Source organism: Camellia sinensis, chromosome 8, assembly GCF_055761805.1.
Source record: "Camellia sinensis isolate YWXY chromosome 8, ASM5576180v1, whole genome shotgun sequence".
Lineage (NCBI taxonomy): Eukaryota > Viridiplantae > Streptophyta > Magnoliopsida > Ericales > Theaceae > Camellia > Camellia sinensis.
The window spans coordinates 173,690,692-173,710,961 of record NC_138968.1 but is presented as its reverse complement, the minus strand read 5'-3'; the positions used below and the strand labels follow the sequence as shown (position 1 = coordinate 173,710,961).

At 39.6% G+C, this 20,270-nt stretch overlaps 2 protein-coding genes across 2 annotated transcripts in view; both read left to right on the top strand.

The window, feature by feature from the left end:
• The first annotated feature begins 1,330 nt into the window (after nt 1-1,330).
• Nucleotides 1,331-2,079, top strand: LOC145798303 (uncharacterized). The gene is made up of 2 exons (XM_082885814.1): nt 1,331-1,423; nt 1,501-2,079. Exons 1-2 carry the CDS (start codon nt 1,331-1,333, stop codon nt 2,077-2,079), a joined length of 672 nt encoding a protein of 223 aa, XP_082741940.1.
• A 1,386-nt stretch (nt 2,080-3,465) lies between these two features.
• Nucleotides 3,466-20,270, top strand: part of LOC145798302 (uncharacterized) — a 51,923-nt gene continuing 35,118 nt past the window's right edge. Inside the window, exons 1-3 of the mRNA XM_082885813.1 lie at nt 3,466-4,014; nt 4,127-4,234; nt 4,303-4,437. Coding sequence (XP_082741939.1) covers nt 3,466-4,014; nt 4,127-4,234; nt 4,303-4,437 — 792 coding nt within the window. The remainder of the gene's footprint in view (nt 4,015-4,126; nt 4,235-4,302; nt 4,438-20,270) is intronic.

Sequence of the window (20,270 nt, the reverse complement as noted above, 5' to 3'; positions counted from 1 at the left end):
GACTATCCTCCACCGATAGCCCAAAACAGTTATTTCTAAACAGGAAATAAATGAATCAACTAATATAATTCCAACATTTTCATAGGACCATTTAATTAATAAATTCCTCAATTTCATGAACTCAACTAAATTCCCCAATTTTCCCTAAATTAATTATACAAATTAATTTATTACAACAATTAGTGTTTTTCCCAAAATTACCAAACAACCCCCAACATATCAAAATACCAAAACTTAGGACAAAACCTATAATATGGAGTAGGAAATCCCTACCTCGAAGTAAATAACCCGAATGGAGAAGATGAAGGCCAAAAACCAAAGTGCTCCAAATCGCCAAACTTTCAGATTAAAATGAAGCCCTCAACCCACTCTACCTTTCTTACAAAGGACTTAGTATATATTTACACTAGAGGGAGATGAAAACCTAGAGAGAAGGTGTGTAGGGAGAGAGAGAAGATGGTTCTAGGGTTTTGAAATCAAAAGGGAGATGAAAAAGTGATATTGAAAGGTTGTTATTAAAGCCCATTAATTGGAAAATGAAAAGACAAGTTAAAATTAAATGAACACTAATTGAAATTAAATGAACACTAACTAGCATTAAATGAACACTAGTTAGAAATATGAATGGACAAGTTTGTCATAAAATCCCACTAATGGAATATGAATGGATCACTAATTGGAATTGAATGAACCATCATGAAAATTTAATAGACACCAGTTGGAATTAAATGGACATCAACCCTTGGTTTCCAAACACAACCAACCTGTTTCAAACCTGCCCAACATATCCTATAACTCAAAAATAAGAAATTAAAGGACAACAACAACAATTATATAACAACGGGGTCTACGGAACATAAGTCCGGATACAACAACCGAATGGGAAAAGACCAGGGTCGCTATATTGTAGCATAGAGGAGATTGAACCAGCAGATGATGACTCCACAGATAATAGAAAGTATGATTTAATTCAAGAATCAACAATTTCATTTCAAAACCAGTCAAATAAAACATTTGATGGCATCTTCTAACCCAATAAAATTTCTTCTTATTTCACATTTTATATGCAGATATCAACGCAATGCAAAGAAATCAAACATGGATAGATATATGCTCATGTCACGCTCTCTGTCTAGTCTTTGGTTCTCTCTTGACGCAATTCAACCCAATTGCTTTTGTATTTAGTCATGTCTTCTACCTCAACTAATGCTCCTTTGGAAATTAATTTCTCATGGTTTGGCTTGGTTTAGCTTCTTTATTCACTTCAATATGGGTAATGGGAGAAATATTTGTTTAAGGAATCCTGGATGAGGCACAAGCTTGCTTGCAGATGGGTAAAGTGTTGGGTGTAGAAATGAATAGTCAGGAAGCTGAAGTTCTGAAAAAGATTGTGGACCTTGAAGTTAAAGATATAGGTCGGATGGTCAGTGGTGAGGGTGCAGTAGCCTAACAGGTATACATTGTAGGAGGCTCAAAGGTGTTTCTTTATATTCCATGAAGATCCTATCTTGGAACATTAGAGGAATAGGTAGGCAAGAAAAGAAGGGGAAGATAAGGAAAATTCTGAAGGATAGAAATGTTGATGTAGCTTTTCTTCAGGAAACCAAAAAACCTGCAGTAGTTGAAAAGGAAGTGCAAGCAATGTGGGCAAGAAATAAGATGGAATTTTTGGCGGTGGATTCTGAAGGCCTAGTTGGGGGATTACTCTGCATTTGGGATCCAGACGTATTTCTACTTAAGGAATGTTGTGGTAATAGAAGATTCATTTTGCTCTCAGGTACTCTATTTTCTTCTTTCAATTATATAATTCTTAATATTTATGCACCAAATGAAGTGTGTATTAGGGGAAAGCTGTGGGATTACTTGATTAAGCTCAAGAGGGAGTTTCCTAACCCATGGTGTTTATGTTGTGACTTTAATGAAATTAAAAGCATTGGTGAAACAAAAGGCTGCATTAGAAGAGATAAAGGAATGAGAGAGTTCATTGATTTTATTGACAAATGTGAAGTGCAGGATCTGCCTTTACTTGGCAGAAAATATACCTGGTGTAACTCACTAGCAGGTGAAAAAGTGGAGTAGAATAGACAAGGTGCTAGTTGATCCTCAATGGCTGAAGGTGTTCAATTTAAAACTGTGGGGTCTCCCAAGGCTCATTTCTGATCACTGCCCTTTGTTGTTAATGGAAGATGACCGAGACTGGGGTCCTAAACCGTTTAGAGTAATTGATGCTTTGAGTCTACACCCAAGTTTTCCAGCTTTTATGGAGAGGGTATGGAAAGAGACTGAAGTTGAAGGATGGGTTAGGTTTGTACTTCAAAAAAAGCTTAAATTATTGAAGGTAGAATTAAAGAAATGGCATAAAGAGGAATTTGGGTGCGTAAATGTGCAGTTAAAGGAAGCAAAAGAGGAATTGCATCGTTTGGATTTATCTGCGGAGTCTAGAGATCTAGACAATTCAGAGAAAGTCAGAAGAGGTGTAGTCAGAGATCAAGTATGGAGATTAAGCAGAATGATCGAGTGGTTGTGGTTGCAAAAATCAAGGCTCAATTAGAATTTGAAAGGGAATAGAAATACCAGATTTTTTCATGTGGTGGCCAAGAGTAGGCAAAGTAGAAATGAGATCTCTTCAATTTCTATGGGGAATGTGCTGTATGAAGACCCTGCTCAGGTTAGGGAAGTAGTCTTTGACCACTTCAGTAAACAATTCACAGAGGATTGGAGATGTAGACCCAAGCTTGGTGGTCAATTTAAATCTATTCTTGCCTGCCTCGATTTGAAAGATTGGAAGCTGTATTTTTAGAGGAAGAAATCAGGGCTGCTGTGAAGGACTGTGACGGTAATAAGGCCCCTAGCCCAGATGGCTTTAACTTGTCTTACTTCCAAAAATTTTGGAACTTATTGAAATCTGACTTGTTGCAGTTCTTTAAGGACTTTCATAGGAATGGTAAGTTGGTCTTGGGGCTTAATAGCTCTTTTATCTCTCTAATTCCTAAGGTTGAAAATGCTGTTGGGCTTGGTGCCTATAGACCTATAAGCCTTGTTGGTTCGGTATATAAAGTCTTAGCAAAAGTTCTGGCAAGCAAACTAAAAATAGTGCTTTCTCACATCATCAGTGATGCACAATCAGCTTTCATTGGTGGCAGAAACATCTTGGATAGTATTTTAATTGCTAATGAAATAGTGGATGGTTGGTGAAAAACCAAAAGGAGGGGTGTGATTATCAAGCTGGATTTTGAAAAGGCCTTTGATTTTGTTAATTGGTGCTATTTATCATCAATGCTCTTGAATTTTGGGTTTGGAGCAAAATGGATTAGTTGGATAAAAGAATGTGTCTCCTCTGCCAAACTCTCTGTGTTAGTCAATAGGTCACCAATAGAGGAGTTTTTCCCTCAAAAGGGCTTCAGGCAAGGTGACCCTCTATCTCCATTCTTGTTCAACATAGCTGCTGAGGGCCTCAATATTCTTATGTCAAGAGCACAGCAGCATGGTCTGATTAAAGGGGTGAAGGTGGGTTCTAGTGGAGTGTTGCTAACGCATCTACAATTTGCCGATGATTCCATTTTGTTTTGCAAAGCTGAGGAAATGGAGGTGTGCAATATTAAGAGGGCCTTGAGGTGTTTTGAATTGATCTCTGGGCTGAAAATAAACTATCATAAGAGTCTGGTGTGTGAGGTTAATGTTACTGAGGAGTTTTTATCCACATTTGCAGCAAGATTACATTGTCAACCCAAGGCTTTCCCTTTGAAGTATTTGGGGCTGCCTTTGGGAGCTAACCCAAATAAGAAGTCAACTTGGAAGCATGTTCTTGATAAAGTCAGAAGCAGACTTGCATGTTGGAAAAGGAAGCTGCTATATTTCTCAGGAAGGCTCACTCTTCTAAAATCTGTGTCCTCTGCGCTGCCTATGTTTTATCTATCTTTATTTAAAATGCCTGTAGGGGTAGCTAGAGAATTTGAGAAGCTACAAGCTACTTTCCTTTGGGGAAGGTCAAAATCAAGAAAACCAATTCACTTGGTTAAATGGAATGATTTAACAAAAAATGTGAAGTAGGGGGGATTAGGTATTAGGAGAGTTAGGCTGGTTAATGATTGTATGCTACTAAAATGGTGGTGGAGATTTGGCTCAGAGAAAGATGCTTTGTGGAGGAAAATTATCTGCAGCAAGTATAATATGGATGAAAACAGCTGGTTTCCCTCTTCTTTCCCTAGCAGCAGGTTCTCTTGTGTATGGAAAGGTATCATATCTATACCAGAGAGGAGGAATAGTCTGATGGTGTTCTATCTTAATAATGTTCATATCCAGGTAGGGGATGGTAATAGAACCATCTTCTGGAAGGATAAATGGTGCAGCAATTCTTGCTTGAAAGATGATTTTCCAATTCTTTACAGATTAGTGTTGGAGAAAGAGGAAACCTTGAGATCAATGCATGACAGAAGGGTACATTCAGGGGCTTGAAACTTTCAATTCAGAAGAAGATTGTATGAGTGGAAAGAGAGAGAAGTTTGTAGGCTCATATAGCGACCCCGGTCTTTTCCCTTTAGATTATTGTATCCGGACTTAGGTTTCGTGGATCCTGTCATTATATATTGGTTGTTGTTGTCCTTTAATCTCTTTGTATTTGAGATATAGGATGTGTTGGGCGGGTCTGTTACAGGTCGGTTGAGTTTAGATGCCAAAACTAGTTGCCCAGATTTTGACTTGTCCGCTCGAGCGGGAGTTTGACGCTCGAGCGGGGTTTCTTTTGTTGCTTGTCCGCTCGAGCGGGGGGTTTGGTGCTCGAGCGGGATTATCACCCATCCAGTATTTCCTGTGCAGGGTTGGACGCTCGAGCGTGGGATTGGACGCTCGAGCGGAAATGTGTGAGTACCGCTCGAGCGGGGAGTTGGACGCTCGAGCGGGGACTTGGTTCTGCAAAAAGTACTGGGAGTGTGTATTCGACGCTCGAGCGGGAGTTTGGACGCTCGAGTGGGGAGTCGACTACATCAGTCCGAGATTTCACTTTTTGGGTCACTTTTTGACCTACTTTTCTTTCTTAACTTTAAAAAAAAAAACCGCCCCTTGAGAGTCTCTCTCTCTCTCTCTCTCTCTCTCTCTCTCTCTGTGAACCTGTCTTCTCTCTAAGAATTGATCTACCTAGGGTGAGTATCTAACCTTAGTCCTTTATTAAAAAGATAGAGTGAGTCAAGGGCTTCCATTTAATCTGAACGCTTGGTGGTTTGGAGCACTTTGGAATTTGGGTCTTCATCTCCGTCTTCTCCATTTGGGTTATTTTCTTCGAGGTAGGGATTTCCTACTCCATCTTATAAGTTTTGTCCTAAGTTTTGGTATTTTGATATGTTGGGAGTACTTTGGTAATTTTGGAAAAAAACCCTAGTTGTATTAATAAATTAATTTGTTTAATTAATTTAAGGAAATTGGGGAATTTGGTTAAATTCATGAAATTGAGGAATTCATTGATTAAATGGCGTAGTTGGATAATTTTAAATCACTCGCCTATTGAATTGTTGATATATTTATTTCCAGTCTAGAAATAACTGTTTTGGGCTATCGGTGGAGGATAATCGTGTTTGTTGTAGACATTGCATGTGGATTAGGAAAAATTGAAACTAATCTATTTGTTTAAGTCATAAAATTTAGACTATTGAATTAATACAGAAAATACTTGTATTGATTGAGCATTGCATATGCATATTGTTTGGGAAGAGATAGGGGATGTACTCCACGGTTTAGGGGAAGATAGGGGATGGACCTCTAAACCGGATTTTCTTTGGGAGGAGATAGGGGATGGACTCCATTAGCATCACTATTATGTGTGCTTATTATATTGAAGTGTTTTTACATGTTGTTAATACAACACTACAATGTGTATCAAATGGGAAGTATGAAGTGTTTGATATGAGCCTGAGTCTCATCTGTGTTGTTGACATTGGAAGTAATGTGAATATGATATATAGTTCACTGTTGTAAGTTTGGCCTGGTTCTGAACCATATTGATAATAGTGGGAATTGAAACATGTCATTGACACTAGTGTCATGAGACTGTATTAAGTTATAATTGATTATCTTGGTTAACCATCTATTGAATGCTATTGCTTTATTCAATGCTTATATTTGGTTTAGTATATTTCTACTAGGCTGTGGCTCACCCTATATGGGAACATCATTTTCAGGTTCAGGTGATAAGCTACCTCCAAGGACTTAGCTTGGAAGGATTTGACTTTTGGATTTTGAAGACTATCTTCAGTTAGTTGTTTTGATTTGATAGTACATGTAAACATTCAAGCCTAGGGCTTTACTTGTATTTGAGTTAGAACTCATATTTTTGTGTCCAAGTGTTGGCTTGGAAAGATGTAAGCCCGTAGGGCATTTAATTTGATGTTACATGTAATGCTTTTATTTAGAAATACTCTGATGAATGAGATGATGAATTGTTTTCTTTAAATATTGCATGTCAGTGATAAATATGTAATGGGTTCATTTTGAGGGCGTTACAATTTGGTATCAGAGCGTACCGGGTTTGAATACTTTGGGTACGTGGGAAGTGATTAGTATCACAATGGGTTCGTCTCGTTTGATAGAGACTTAGTGAAATGTTATATGCTTATATGATAACATGTTTATGTGATTATGTGGGTATGGAACGTAGTTTCTAGGATGTTAATTGGACCCTTGAGTTTCTAGTAGTCTTGTTGGAAAGGCACTTGATCAATGCTGCTTCCAACCGGAACTATAGTAACGCTTCGGGACTATTATCATCCAGGAATGAAATTCGTAGGTGCTTATGTGATTATGTGCTTACGTGGAATGAATTATTGTTGTCCAATGCATTAGGACGCAAGTGTTTAGCTTCGGCACATTTATTAATGTGCTAACGTCTTTGTTTCCTTTATTAGGATGTCAGGACGAGGACGAGGGCGCGGGTAGGCAGGAGGTGCCTGTGCCAGAGGAGGTTCCGGCAGTACAGGAGGGAGTTGGCCAGGCCAATGTGGCTGAGCCAGTAGGCCAGCAGGCTATGGGCGCTCTAGCCCGAGAGATAGCAGGGGCATTCAGGGAGTCAGTAGGCATTCTCAGAGCTGAGAATCAATCGCGGGTTGTTGTTGCGGATGCAGGACCTTCCTTTCTGAAGAGGGAGTTCTTCCGGTCTAACCCGGATGAATTTGTGGGTGATCCTAAAGAGCCACTTAAGGCAGATGAATGGCTCGAACAGACAACGAAGACGTTTGAGATGCTTGGCATCGAAGACGAGGGGTTGAAAGTGACCTTGGCATCTTTCCAGCTGAAGGGGGATGCGGGTCAGTGGTGGAAGTTCACTAAGGGTCATATAGGAGGTACATGGGAGGCTTTTGTGAATGCTTTCCAGGAGAGGTTCTTATCTCCAGCAGTTAGGAAGAAGCTGAGAGACCAGTTCTGCCAGCTTAAGCAGTCGAGTTCTTCAGTGGCCGAGTTTGAGGCTGCATTTACTAGCTTGTCCAGGTTTGCACCTGAGTTGGTAGCGTCTGAGGAACGACGTTGTATCAAGTTTGAGAAGAAGTTGAGGCGTGGCCTGAAGCTGCGAATTGGGGGAACTATGATTCGGGATTATGGGCGTTTGGTTGATGCTGCAGCCCACATGGAAATCATGATGCAGAGGAGGAGGAAGGACAGAAGGGCTCCAAGAGGAGTCAGGATGGTCAGAGTGATGGTAGAAGACAGAAGGGTTTTAATCCTCAGCAGTCTCAGGGTAGTTTTTCTAGATCAACTTTTCCTGTGCCGAGTGCTAGCTCGGGGAAAGGCAGTCAGGGGGACATTACCTATTTCAAGTGTGGCCAGCTGGGCCACAAGTCTCCAGTTTGTCCTCAGAGGGGAGGAGTGCAGAGAGCAGCATCATCTTCGGCTCGATCTCAAAGCCAGAGTCAAGGTAGAGGCCAGCCACTCTCGTGTTATCAGTGTGGTCAGCCAGGGCATATGAAGAGGTATTGCCCGCAGTTGGGTGGCACACCTGGTACATCTGGTTTGAGGCAGATTCAGGGTCATCAGCCAGCTCAGTCGGGTCAGGCCTCGAGGGCCAATCAAGGGGCTTCATCGTCCCAGTCGGTGCAGCAATCTTATGCTCCTAGGGGTGAGCAGGTTGATCAGAGGTCTTCTGGGCACGTGTACGCTGTTACCGCGCAGGATCTTGTGCCGGTACCATCGGTTGTGAGAGGTACCTTCTTGTTTTGTAACTCGGTTGCTAGTGTTTTGATTGATACGGGTGCATCTCATTCCTTTGTGTCTGCTGCATTTGCATCTGTTTTGGAGTTGGAGTTAGCACAGTTAGCATCCCCTATTTGTGTAGTGTCACCTCTAGGAGGTGAATTAATCTTGAAACAAGGTGTCAGGGGTTGTGATATAGAGGTCGCCGATCATAGACTTCCGTTTCCTTTTGTAGTTATGCCCATGAAGGGCTTTGATGTTATTTTGGGTATGGACTGGTTATCGTCATACCGGGCCGTAATTGATTGCTACCGCCAGAGGGTCACTTGTTGTACCGTGAGCGGGGAGTGTTTTCATTTTCTGGGGGACCGGGTTGGTAGTGTTTTGCCACCGGGGTATGATTCGCGAGGGCGAAGTGAGCTTAGTGGTCTACTTGCTAGCTTTGAAAGTGGTGAGTGTAATGAGACTCAGACTGTGTTGCCAAGAGTGGTTTGTGAGTACTCGGACATTTTTCCCGAGGACCTTGTTGGTTTGCCACCTCACAGAGAGATTGAGTTCTCTATTGACTTAGTACCCGGCACGGCGTCGATTTCTATGGCACCTTATCGTTTTGCCCCAGCTGAGTTAGTTGAGTTGAAGATCCAACTCCAGGAGTTGCTAGATAAGGGCTTTATACGTCCTAGTGTTTCGCCATGGGAGCACCGGCCCTCTTTGTTAAAAAGAAAGGTGGTGCTTTGAGACTTTGTATAGATTACCGGAAATTGAATCAGGCTACGGTTAAGAACAAGTACCCTATGCCTCGTATAGATGATCTGTTCGATCAGTTGAAGGGTTCCCGTTGTTTTTCGAAGATAGACTTGAGATCGGGTTATCATCAGTTGAGAGTCAGGGAGGAGGATATTCCGAAGACGGCATTCCGTACGCGGTATGGCCACTATGAGTTTTTGGTGATGCCATTTGGGCTCACCAATGCACCGGCAGTATTTATGGATTTGATGAACCGGATATTCCGGGAATTTTTAGATCGTTTTGTAGTCGTCTTCGTGGATGACATCCTTATCTATTCACCTTCTGAGGAGAAGCACAAGGAACACTTGAGAATGGTGCTTGAGTTACTTAGAGCCCATAAGCTTTATGCTAAGTTTGGGAAGTGTGAGTTCTGGCTAGAAGAGGTTAAGTTCTTAGGCCATGTAGTTTCTGGGGAAGGAGAGTCTGTTGATACATCCAAGACTGAGGCAGTGCAAGATTGGGCACAGCCTAAGAGTGTGTTTGAGATCCGCAGTTTTCTGGGGTTAGCTGGGTATTATCGCCGGTTTGTGAAGGATTTCTCCAGGTTAGCTTCACCTTTGACTAGTTTGACTCGGAAGGGAGTCAAGTTTGTATGGAGTGAGACTTGTGAAAAGTCGTTCCAGGAGTTGAAAGTTAGACTGACCACTGCTCCAGTCTTGATTATTCCGGAGAGGGGGTTGGGTTATGCAGTCTATTGTGACACCTCACGAGAGAGTCTGGGTTGTGTGTTGATGCAAGAAGGGAAAGTAGTTGCCTATGGCTCACGTCAATTGAAAATTCACGAGAAGAATTACCCTACGCATGATTTAGAGTTAGCAGCTGTGATATTTGCCTTGAAGATTTGGAGGCATTATCTTTATGGTGAGAGGTTCGAGGTATTCTCGGATCATAAGAGTTTGAAATATCTATTTACACAGAAAGACTTGAACTTGAGGCAGAGGAGGTGGATGGAGTTTATTGAGGATTATGACTTCGAGTTGCATTATCATCCGGGGAAGGCCAATGTGGTGGCCGATGCCCTTAGCAGGAAATCTGTTGGTGACATAGCTAGTATAGCCATCCGGGAATGGGAGATGTTGAGTGCACTTGGGGAGTTCGATTTACTTCTGGGCGAATCCGTTGAGGCTGCGGCCTTGTTTTCTGTTGTTGCACAACCTACACTTGTGACTCGAGTGTTAGAGGCTCAGGGGGGTGACCTTGAGGTAGAATCCCTCTGTGAGAAGATTTCCGGTGGGAAGGTTGAGAAGGGTTTGACGGTGTATCCCGACCTCAGTGTGAGATACCGAGACCGTCTGTTTGTGCCGGAGTCTTGTCGAGAGGAGGTACTCCGAGAGTTTCATCATTCACGCCTTGCGGTGCATCCGGGAGGCACTAAGATGTATCGGGATTTGGGTCGCCAGTTTTGGTGGCGGGGTATGAAGAGAGATGTGGCAGCTTTCGTGTCTAAGTGCCTTACTTGTCAGCAAGTGAAGGCCGAGCATCAGAGGCCAGCGGGTTTGTTACAACCCTTCCCTATTGCCGAGTGGAAGTGGGAGCATGTCACTATGGACTTCGTTGTAGGCCTTCCGAGGACTCAGCGGGGTAGTGACGCCATTTGGGTGGTTGTGGACCGGTTGACTAAGTCGGCGCACTTCATTCCTATACGCGTAAGAGATTCGGTAGACCATCTTGCCGACTTGTATATTCGGGACATAGTGAGATTGCACGGGGTCCCAGTGACGATCGTCTCGGATAGAGATCCTCATTTTACTGCTAGGTTGTGGCAGAGTTTGCAGAGTGCCTTGGGCACCAAGTTGACCTTTAGTACGGCTTATCATCCGCAAACTGACAGGCAGTCCGAGCGTACTATTCAGATCCTTGAGGATATGCTTCGGGGTTGTGTCCTTGACTTTAGTGGGACGTGGGAGAGGCACTTACCATTGGTGGAGTTTGCCTACAACAACAGCTTTCAGTCTAGTATCGGTATGGCACCATTTGAGGCCTTGTATGGCCGACCGTGTAGGTCTCCAATTTGTTGGGCCGAGGTGGGTGATGCACCTTTGTTGGGTCCGGAGTTGGTTAGGGAGACGACGGAGAAGGTTGAGCTTATCCGTAGGAGGCTTGTTACAGCCCAGAGTCGCCAAAGGAGTTATGCCGACCGTAGGAGGAGGCCTTTGGCGTTTGAGGTAGGTGATCATGTCTTTTTGAAGATATCACCTAGGCAAGGCTTGATGAGGTTTGGGAAGAGTGGGAACTTATCCCCTCGGTTTATTGGTCCTTTTGAGATCCTTGAGAGGATTGGCGAGGTTGCTTATCGGTTAGCTTTACCGCCGCAGTTGTCCGGAGTTCATGACGTGTTTCATGTGAGTATGCTTCGGAAGTATGAGCCAGATCCATCACATGTATTGGATTGGACCGATTTAGAGGTAGATGAGGATGCCTCGTATGAGGAGAGACCGGTTCGGGTCTTGGATAGGCGGGATCAAGTCTTGCGAGGCAAGACCATTCCTTTGGTAAAAGTTTTGTGGAAATATCACGGGGTGGAGGAAGCCACTTGGGAACGTGAGTTGGAAGTTCGCGAGAAATATCCGGACATGTTTATCGATTTGTAATATTGTTGAGCTTTAGAGCTTTATATATGTCTTAAGCTGTAAAACATTGAGAATGTTTTGGTTAATGGAAATATTTTGGAACTTGTCCCGAAATGGAAGTTTAATGGAACATTGCATATGTTGAATATATTGAAAATTGTTGAAATTGAAAGAAAATTGCATAGTATTAATGCAAGTGGAAATATATGTTATTTTACATATTGTGAAATGCCTCTTGATAAGAGATGAAATGGCCGTTGTTGGGTCAGGTTGTTTATTTTGAGTTATCATATTGTTGGAATTTGAAAAAAAAAAAAAAAAAAAAACTTGTTTTCGAAACCTTATGCTTAATTTCGGGGACGAAATTCTTTTAAGGAGGGGAGGTTATAGCGACCCCGGTCTTTTCCCTTTAGATTATTGTATCCGGACTTAGGTTTCGTGGATCCTGTCATTATATATTGGTTGTTGTTGTCCTTTAATCTGTTTGTATTTGAGTTATAGGATGTGTTGGGCGGGTCTGTTACAGGTCGGTTGAGTTTAGATGCCAAAACTAGTTGCCCAGATTTTGACCTGTCCGCTCGAGCGGGAGTTTGACGCTCGAGCGGGGTTTCTTTTGTTGCTTGTCCGCCCGAGCGGGGGGTTTGGTGCTCGAGCGGGATTATCACCCATCCAGTATTTCCTGTGCAGGGTTGGACGCTCGAGCGTGGGATTGGACGCTCGAGCGGAAATGTGTGAGTGCCGCTCGAGCGGGGAGTTGGACGCTCGAGCGAGGACCTGGTTCTGCAAAAAGTACTGGGAGTGCGTATTCGACGCTCGAGCGGGAGTTTGGACGCTCGAGTGGGGAGTCGACTACATCAGTCCGAGATTTCACTTTTTGGGTCACTTTTTGACCTACTTTTCTTTCTTAACTTTAAAAAAAAAAACCGCCCCTTGAGAGTCTCTCTCTCTCTCTCTCTCTCTGAACCTGTCTTCTCTCTAAGAATTGATCTACCTAGGGTGAGTATCTAACCTTAGTCCTTTATTAAAAAGATAGAGTGAGTCAAGGGCTTCCATTTAATCTGAACGTTTGGTGGTTTGGAGCACTTTGGAATTTGGGTCTTCATCTCCGTCTTCTCCATTTGGGTTATTTTCTTCGAGGTAGGGATTTCCTACTCCATCTTATAAGTTTTGTCCTAAGTTTTGGTATTTTGATATGTTGGGAGTACTTTGGTAATTTTGGAAAAAAACCCTAGTTGTATTAATAAATTAATTTGTTTAATTAATTTAAGGAAATTGGGGAATTTGGTTAAATTCATGAAATTGAGGAATTCATTGATTAAATGGCGTAGTTGGATAATTTTAAATCACTCGCCTATTGAATTGTTGATATATTTATTTCCAGTCTAGAAATAACTGTTTTGGGCTATCGGTGGAGGATAGTCGTGTTTGTTGTAGACATTGCATGTGGATTAGGAAAAATTGAAACTAATCTATTTGTTTAAGTCATAAAATTTAGACTATTGAATTAATACAGAAAATACTTGTATTGATTGAGCATTGCATATGCATATTGTTTGGGAGGAGATAGGGGATGTACTCCACGGTTTAGGGGAAGATAGGGGATGGACCTCTAAATCGGATTTTGTTTGGGAGGAGATAGGGGATGGACTCCATTAGCATCACTATTATGTGTGCTTATTATATTGAAGTGTTTTTACATGTTGTTGATACAACACTACAATGTGTATCAAATGGGAAGTATGAAGTGTTTGATATGAACCTGAGTCTCATCTGTGTTGTTGACATTGGAAGTAATGTGAATATGATATATAGTTCACTGTTGTAAGTTTGGCCTAGTTCTGAACCATATTGATAATAGTGGGAATTGAAACATGTCATTGACATTAGTGTCATGAGACTGTATTAAGTTATAATTGATTATCTTGGTTAACCATCTATTGAATGCTATTGCTTTATTCAATGCTTATATTTGGTTTAGTATATTTCTACTAGGCTGTGGCTCACCCTATATGGGAACATCATTTTCAGGTTCAGGTGATAAGCTACCTCCAAGGACTTAGCTTGGAAGGATTTGACTTTTGGATTTTGAAGACTATCTTCAGTTAGTTGTTTTGATTTGATAGTACATGTAAACATTCGAGCCTAGGGCTTTACTTGTATTTGAGTTAGAACTCATATTTTTGTGTCCAAGTGTTGGCTTGGAAAGATGTAAGCCCGTAGGGCATTTAATTTGATGTTACATGTAATGCTTTTATTTAGAAATACTCTGATGAATGAGATGATGAATTGTTTTCTTTAAATATTGCATGTCAGTGATAAATATGTAATGGGTTCATTTTGAGGGCGTTACAGCTCAAGTTGCTCTTGGTTTCTGCACCTGATCCATGTTCTGTTCTGGAGGACAAAATAGTCTGGTTGGCTGAAGGATCTGGCCTATTCTCTGTCTTCTCTGTTTATAAAAATGAAATTGACTTCCTTAGTCCCTCTCTTATTTCTTATAAGTTTGTTTGGACCTCATTTGCCCCTCTAATGGTTCAATTTTTCTGTTGGCTAGCATGGAAAAACAAAGTTAAGTCAGCTGAATTTCTACAGCAAATTGGAGTGATTCAAGCTAATGCTTCTGCTCTGTGTGTTTTCTGTAAAGCTGAGCCTGAATCTTCCATTCATGTCTTGTTGCATTACTATTTTGCATGGAAGGTTTGGGTTGCTATGATGGATTGGTGGGAGTTGCAGGGGGCTCTTCCAGGTTCAGTCGAAGATATACTTCACTGGTGGGACTGTGTGAATTAGAACAGGAAAGAAAAATGGATATGGAAGGTCATTCACTTGGCTGTCCTATGGTCTCTGTGGAAGCTTAGGAATGAGTGCATTTTCGAATCTGCTATGCCTCAGTTAGTGGACCTGTGTGAGTTGATTAAAATCCGAGTTGCACTGTGGCTCAAACAAAGATTCAAGGATTTTCATTTCTCTGTACAAGACTTTTTAACCAATCTGAGGCAAATAAGATTGAGTTTGGGGAGTAGATCTGTTTTGGGCTGCTGAGATTGAGCTGGTTCTGTTATTGGGTTATGTCACGGGTTGCTGTTCAGGGATGTTGTTCATCTTTATCATTAAAGTTGCTCTGGGCTACTGCTGGGATGGAGTTGGGGTTGTCATCTGAATTATGCAGGGCTGGTTGCATCTATCATGGGAAGGTTCTATTCTTTACTGGTTTTGTTCTGTTCGGGGCTACTTGTATGGTGTTAAGAGAGTTTAGCTGTTCTATGCTTTCTTCTGGGTTGGTACCTTACCAACTGTTCTCTGTCTTTTTATTGATTTTGTTAATGTTTTTGCTTGATTATTATCAATAAATTTCATCTTTGGTTGTTTAAAAAAAAAGGAAGATATTTGGATATGGGAGGTTTCTTTTGCACCATTATTTTCCTTGATCGTATCGTTTATCTTGATCTCATAATGTCTACTGCATCCACGATTTCTTTTTATTCCATTCTGATTGCTTGGAATTTCTAAATTTTTAGAAATCTTAATTATATGAGGCCAATGGCCTTGCTTCGTTGTTATTGACTCTTGAGGGCATCTCTTTGAGGTTTGAGGCAACTGACAAATGTTCATGGTCCATTTATTCATTTGGCATATTCTCTTGTAAATCCTTTTTTCATAAGCTTCGATGATTTAAAGATTTTTTTATGAACCTTGGTTCATGAAAGACTCAACACTAATGGCATGTTTTAATAAAGGGACCTAATTGTTTATACTTTCTCAATGGTGCGTTGTGTGTAGAAGGCATGAGGAGAGTTGTGATAATTTGCTTTTGCATTATCGTTTAGCTTTGTCTTTGTGGTGGAATTAATGCAATTAATCGAGTTGGGTTGGGTTCTACCTTCCTCTTGAGTTTAAATGTTGGAAATTGATTTTAGAGGGTTTAGCCTTAACAACAAAACCTAAGGGCTTTGGAATTGTGTGGTTTGGGTAATTTGGTTGGAAAGAAATTTTTTTCAAAAAACATCTAAAAATTTGGTGATTTGAGTTCTATTTGTGATTACGGATTTGTAGTTTTTGTATTTTATGTTTCTTTTCGAAGGACTTGTCCTCATTTGTATCCCTTTTGTACTTATTTTAATCTATTTTAATAATATTGTTTCTTTGTAGCTAACAAAAGAAAATAGAACTTGCGTTGGACTTAAGTAATTTACTTCAATTAATTTGTAATTTTGACTAAATCAAGTCGTTAATTAGGCTCCACTTACAATTGACATTTTCCCACTAGTAGAATGTTAGGCTAGACAAAGGAGGCCACTTGTCCCTGTACAGACTCAAAAGCATGCCCTCAACATCTCCCACCGGTTGGTCTCTACAAACCTAGACACCTATATATTGTAGTTCTTAGCATTCAACTAGAAACGACGTATAGTTTTATTTCATGCTTTGAGTTATGTTGGCCAACTTTAAACAATAAAACTTCTCTTCCATTTTATTTTTCAAAATATATGGAGTGCATGACAATATTAGAACTTTGGAAGCATTAGACATGGCTTCTTGTGGTTCAAAGAAAAAGAAACCAAAAATAATGATGCCTTGTTTTCTGACATAGTAACAAACTAATTCAACCACAAATCAAACACAACCTCCCTGGATTTAGAAGAATACATCCTTACAATCGCAAGTGATTCAAAACACATAGCATATATATATATATATATATATATAAAAGAAAGAAAAAAAAAAGAAGAGGGAAAATAGTAAGGAAGAATAGAGGCTACCTCTCCATAAATTCCATTTTGGGCATTGTCAAGCATTATCCCAACCTGCCAAGTCATATCAGCGAACATGTGAACAAGCCTCTACATAGAGAGATATTAGCGGACAAATCAAAATGTCTATTGTGTAGCCATGGAAAACTCATTTTCTCGAGTCATTACGAAATGAATTGGGGCTTCGAATCATCAAATACTTGAATTCAATGCAAAAATGGGAGAAATCGAACATGTTTAAGAAATGAAAGAGAGATTTAAGCAATTATCAACATAACAATTTTGATAGGTTAATGTAACTTGAAAGGATTTTGATCAACTAAGTTTTATTAGATCATCAAATCTTTGAAATTGTAAATTTAGAATCTAAATACAGGGAGAACATTGTACTGAAGCACCACTTGAAACTATGCAAGATCAGTATTGTTCATAGCACCACCAGAAAGATCCTTAGCACAGAAAGGGATGCAGATATGTGAGAAAAATTTAACATTATGATTGCTTGGTTGAAGTGATTATTTACCATTAAAAAAAATCTATTGCCTGGAAGTTTATAGTCTATTGGGCTTATCAAAGGGGGGAAAAATAACCAAAAATATAACAGCACGAAATTAGAATAATGAATAAAAAAACAAAAACCCATCAATATGTATTTCATTGTAAGTAGGGCAAATCATTACAAGTTTGGAAATATAATAATGAGCATTTGTGGCTAATGAAAGAGTCTTTGACAGCGGGCACAAATTAAATAATGAAAATGTTTAATTTGATTATGAAAGCACTGGAAATGTCCTCAATCTGTTATAATCTCTATGAAGCTTATTTCTAGCAAGAAAGAGTTGCTACAAATTTGCCAGAGAGCTTATTTCCAACAAGAAAATCTGTCACTGCTATGAACAAATTCAGCAACCTCCATCTTGGGACAAATACATCTATACCATAACCAAACAAGGGACTTATTAGCATATTAACAGAGTAGCTTGATAAATAAAATAAAAAAAACACCAAAAAATATAATTTTGAATTTTCAAAAATTATTTCCACCCCCCAAGAATATGAGAGCTGAAATTAGTTATACAATGAATTCTTCTATTTTCTTTGACAACACAGTGGAGATGCACAAACTATATTTTGAGGCCCTAAATCAAGTGAACTGGATTTGGAACAAATTATGCTTATTGCTAACATGAATCCAATATTGGCAGTTCAAACATAGGCAATGCATATCTAGATACAAGGCCTCTAATACTTTATATGCTATAAGTAGCAACAACAAGAGTAACAATGGAAGAAACTAGAATTCAATTAAAAGAAGTTTACTTTAAACGGCTTCTAGATGAAAAGGGCTGACCAAAAATTAAAAAGCATGTGATTTAGGAAGAGAACCAACAAATTCTAAGCCAGGATAGAGGTGGTAAAATATAATGATAGACCACTTATTTGCAATATTTGATGTCCATGCAGAATGAGAGTATTACTTCCATAGAAATAATTAAAAGCAAATGGACTCATCAAGATAAAATCCAATTCTACAACAGTGAAAAATTATTACCCCATAACGCAGAGGACGCAATAGATTTGTAAGCTACATAGGGGAAGTATGACATTAACTCTAAAACATAGCATAACAGCAATTAGAAGATCTGTGTTACCATATGCCTCCATAAACTTGGGATCACCAGATGATTTTGGATCTGCAACACAATAGAAAAAATAATAACAATTTAAAGTGTGTAAACCATATTTAAAAAATAAATAAATAAAAAATGAAATAACAGTACTTCTCAGGCAAATAGAAGGTCACACTAAGCTTTATAAGAAAGGATAGCATATAGGCTGACAAATTATTTTACAGAAGCAAAATTTACTCTTCTATAACATGTTAAAAACAACTGCAAATAGAGGCTACAATTGTTATAGTCAAATTAGGAAAGATAAAGCTTGTAGTTTAACAGACAAATAAAACAGATTTTGCTTACTTTTTCTAAGATGGTAGGGTCAACAAGGCAATAATTAATGAACCTAGAAGATGGAAAAAAAAAAAGGCAAAAATTCCTTTTATGATCATATATATTTTTATTTCTTACCAAAAAAGGCTAGGAGCATGACAATGTAGCATACTTGAGAAGAATTGTCAAGGCGTTGAGCAATAGCATACCATTACGGATGTAAAAAGCAGTAAGATAAAGAAAAATAAAAGAAGAAAAAATAGGATATAAAGTAAAAATGATTTTTTTTTTTACTATATTAATAAAAGAAAGGGAAAATAATCAATAAGTCCTATTTTGCTCTTAAGATTACTGTGAAGTCCTATCAAGTTTCAATATAGACAACTAAATCCTATTTTTCATGGGAAAGTCTATAGTGCATTTTGCTCAAAAAATGTATGGTATATAGAAAATCAATAGCTAAGATTGAGCCACATCATTAAAAGCGACATTCTAAACAGGTCACTTTTTATAGTTATGAGCCAAAATCATATTTCTTCATAACTATAATCAAATTGATCATAACTTAGTCATAACCACATGTCATAACCAACACCATTTTGTTCATAACTAATATCACATATTTCATAACCACATATCATAACCAACACCATTTTGTTCATAACTAATATCACATATTTCATAACTATAATCACATATCTCATTACCAACACCACTTTGATCATAACAAATATCACATATCTCATAACTACTATCCACATGAATCATAACCACATCTCATAACTGTAGCGATCCCAGTTTCGATCCTCCTTTTATGTTTTGCCACTTTGACTGGGCCGGTTGGGGGTCGAGCTGCCCGGTCAGCTCGCGGGGGTCCAAGGGGCAGCGCCTCTTAGCGGGTCCAAGGGCAGCGCCCTGGCGGGGGTCCAGGGGGCAGTGCCCCTTGGAGGGGCTGAGGGGCAACGCCTCTCAAAACAAAAATGAAAAACGCATTCGAAGTTGCTTGTCCGTTCGGTCGGTCTGGAGTGTTGGGAGTTTAACCGAGAGCATTTCGAGCTGAGGACCAGGGCTGCACGTGCCGAAAACAGGGTAGGGGGTTGAAACACACTGCTAAAAAGGTAGGTGCGAGGTGAGGTGCGAGGCAAGGAGGCAGCACGTGCAGGGGTGAGTGCCGCACGTACGGGAACCCGCGTCGCACGTGCAGGAAGAGGCTCCGCACGTGCAGGAAGTTAGGTGAGATCCGAAATTTCTCATTTTCTCCTCTCTTTGGGTTGATTGTGTATTACTCTCTCTCTCTAAAAACATTTCTTCTCCCTTCTCTCTACATTTCCTACCAAAAACCTCACAAGATCTTTGATTTCTCCAAATCCATTGGGATTTAGATCCAAGTTCTTCATCAAAGCTGGTTGTCTAGGCGAGAGCTACGTTGTGTGTGGTGGAGATCGAGTTTCATCATCGTTGATTTTGGAATTTTCAATTCATTTGTTCTTCATACTTGATGTAGGGATTTTCTTTGAGTTATATATATGTTTTTGCAAGATCTAGATGATTTTGAAATCATCCTTTGATTTGCTTTGAAAATGGGTAGTTGATTCAAGAAGATGAGCAATTTTTCAAAGTGGGTTTACTTTCTAGTTTCCTTAAAAATAGAAATTAAGGGTTTTGAACTATGTTGATTGAAGAAAAAGGATTTTGGTGAGATTTTTCTCAAATGTTTGAAGATGGATGGTTTTGGTCAGAAAACCTAGAAATTGGGGATTTTTTAAAAAGAAGTTGAAAATCCATGGTTGATATTGTTATATTTATTTTGGATGCCCAAAATAAGTGATGTTTGGAAAATTTCTTGTTTATATTGTATAGATGATAAATTTTGAGAAATATGAGAGTTGTTGTTCATTTTGAAAATTGTTATTTAAAATGTTGATTTAGTCTTGAAATGGCTAATTTGTTAAAAATGCTCGAAATATGGAAGATATGTTATTCCTCGGATGAATTGAAATAAATGTATATTTATTCATCTTGTGAAATTGCATGGAAAG

Coding starts and splice junctions, on each gene's coding strand:
- LOC145798303 (XM_082885814.1), top strand. CDS start 1,331: ATGGGTAAAGTGTTGGGTGTAGAAATGAATAGTCAGGAAGCTGAAGTT. Junction 1,424..1,500: donor TTAAAGATATAGGTCGGATG/GTCAGTGGTGAG, acceptor TATTCCATGAAG/ATCCTATCTTGGAACATTAG.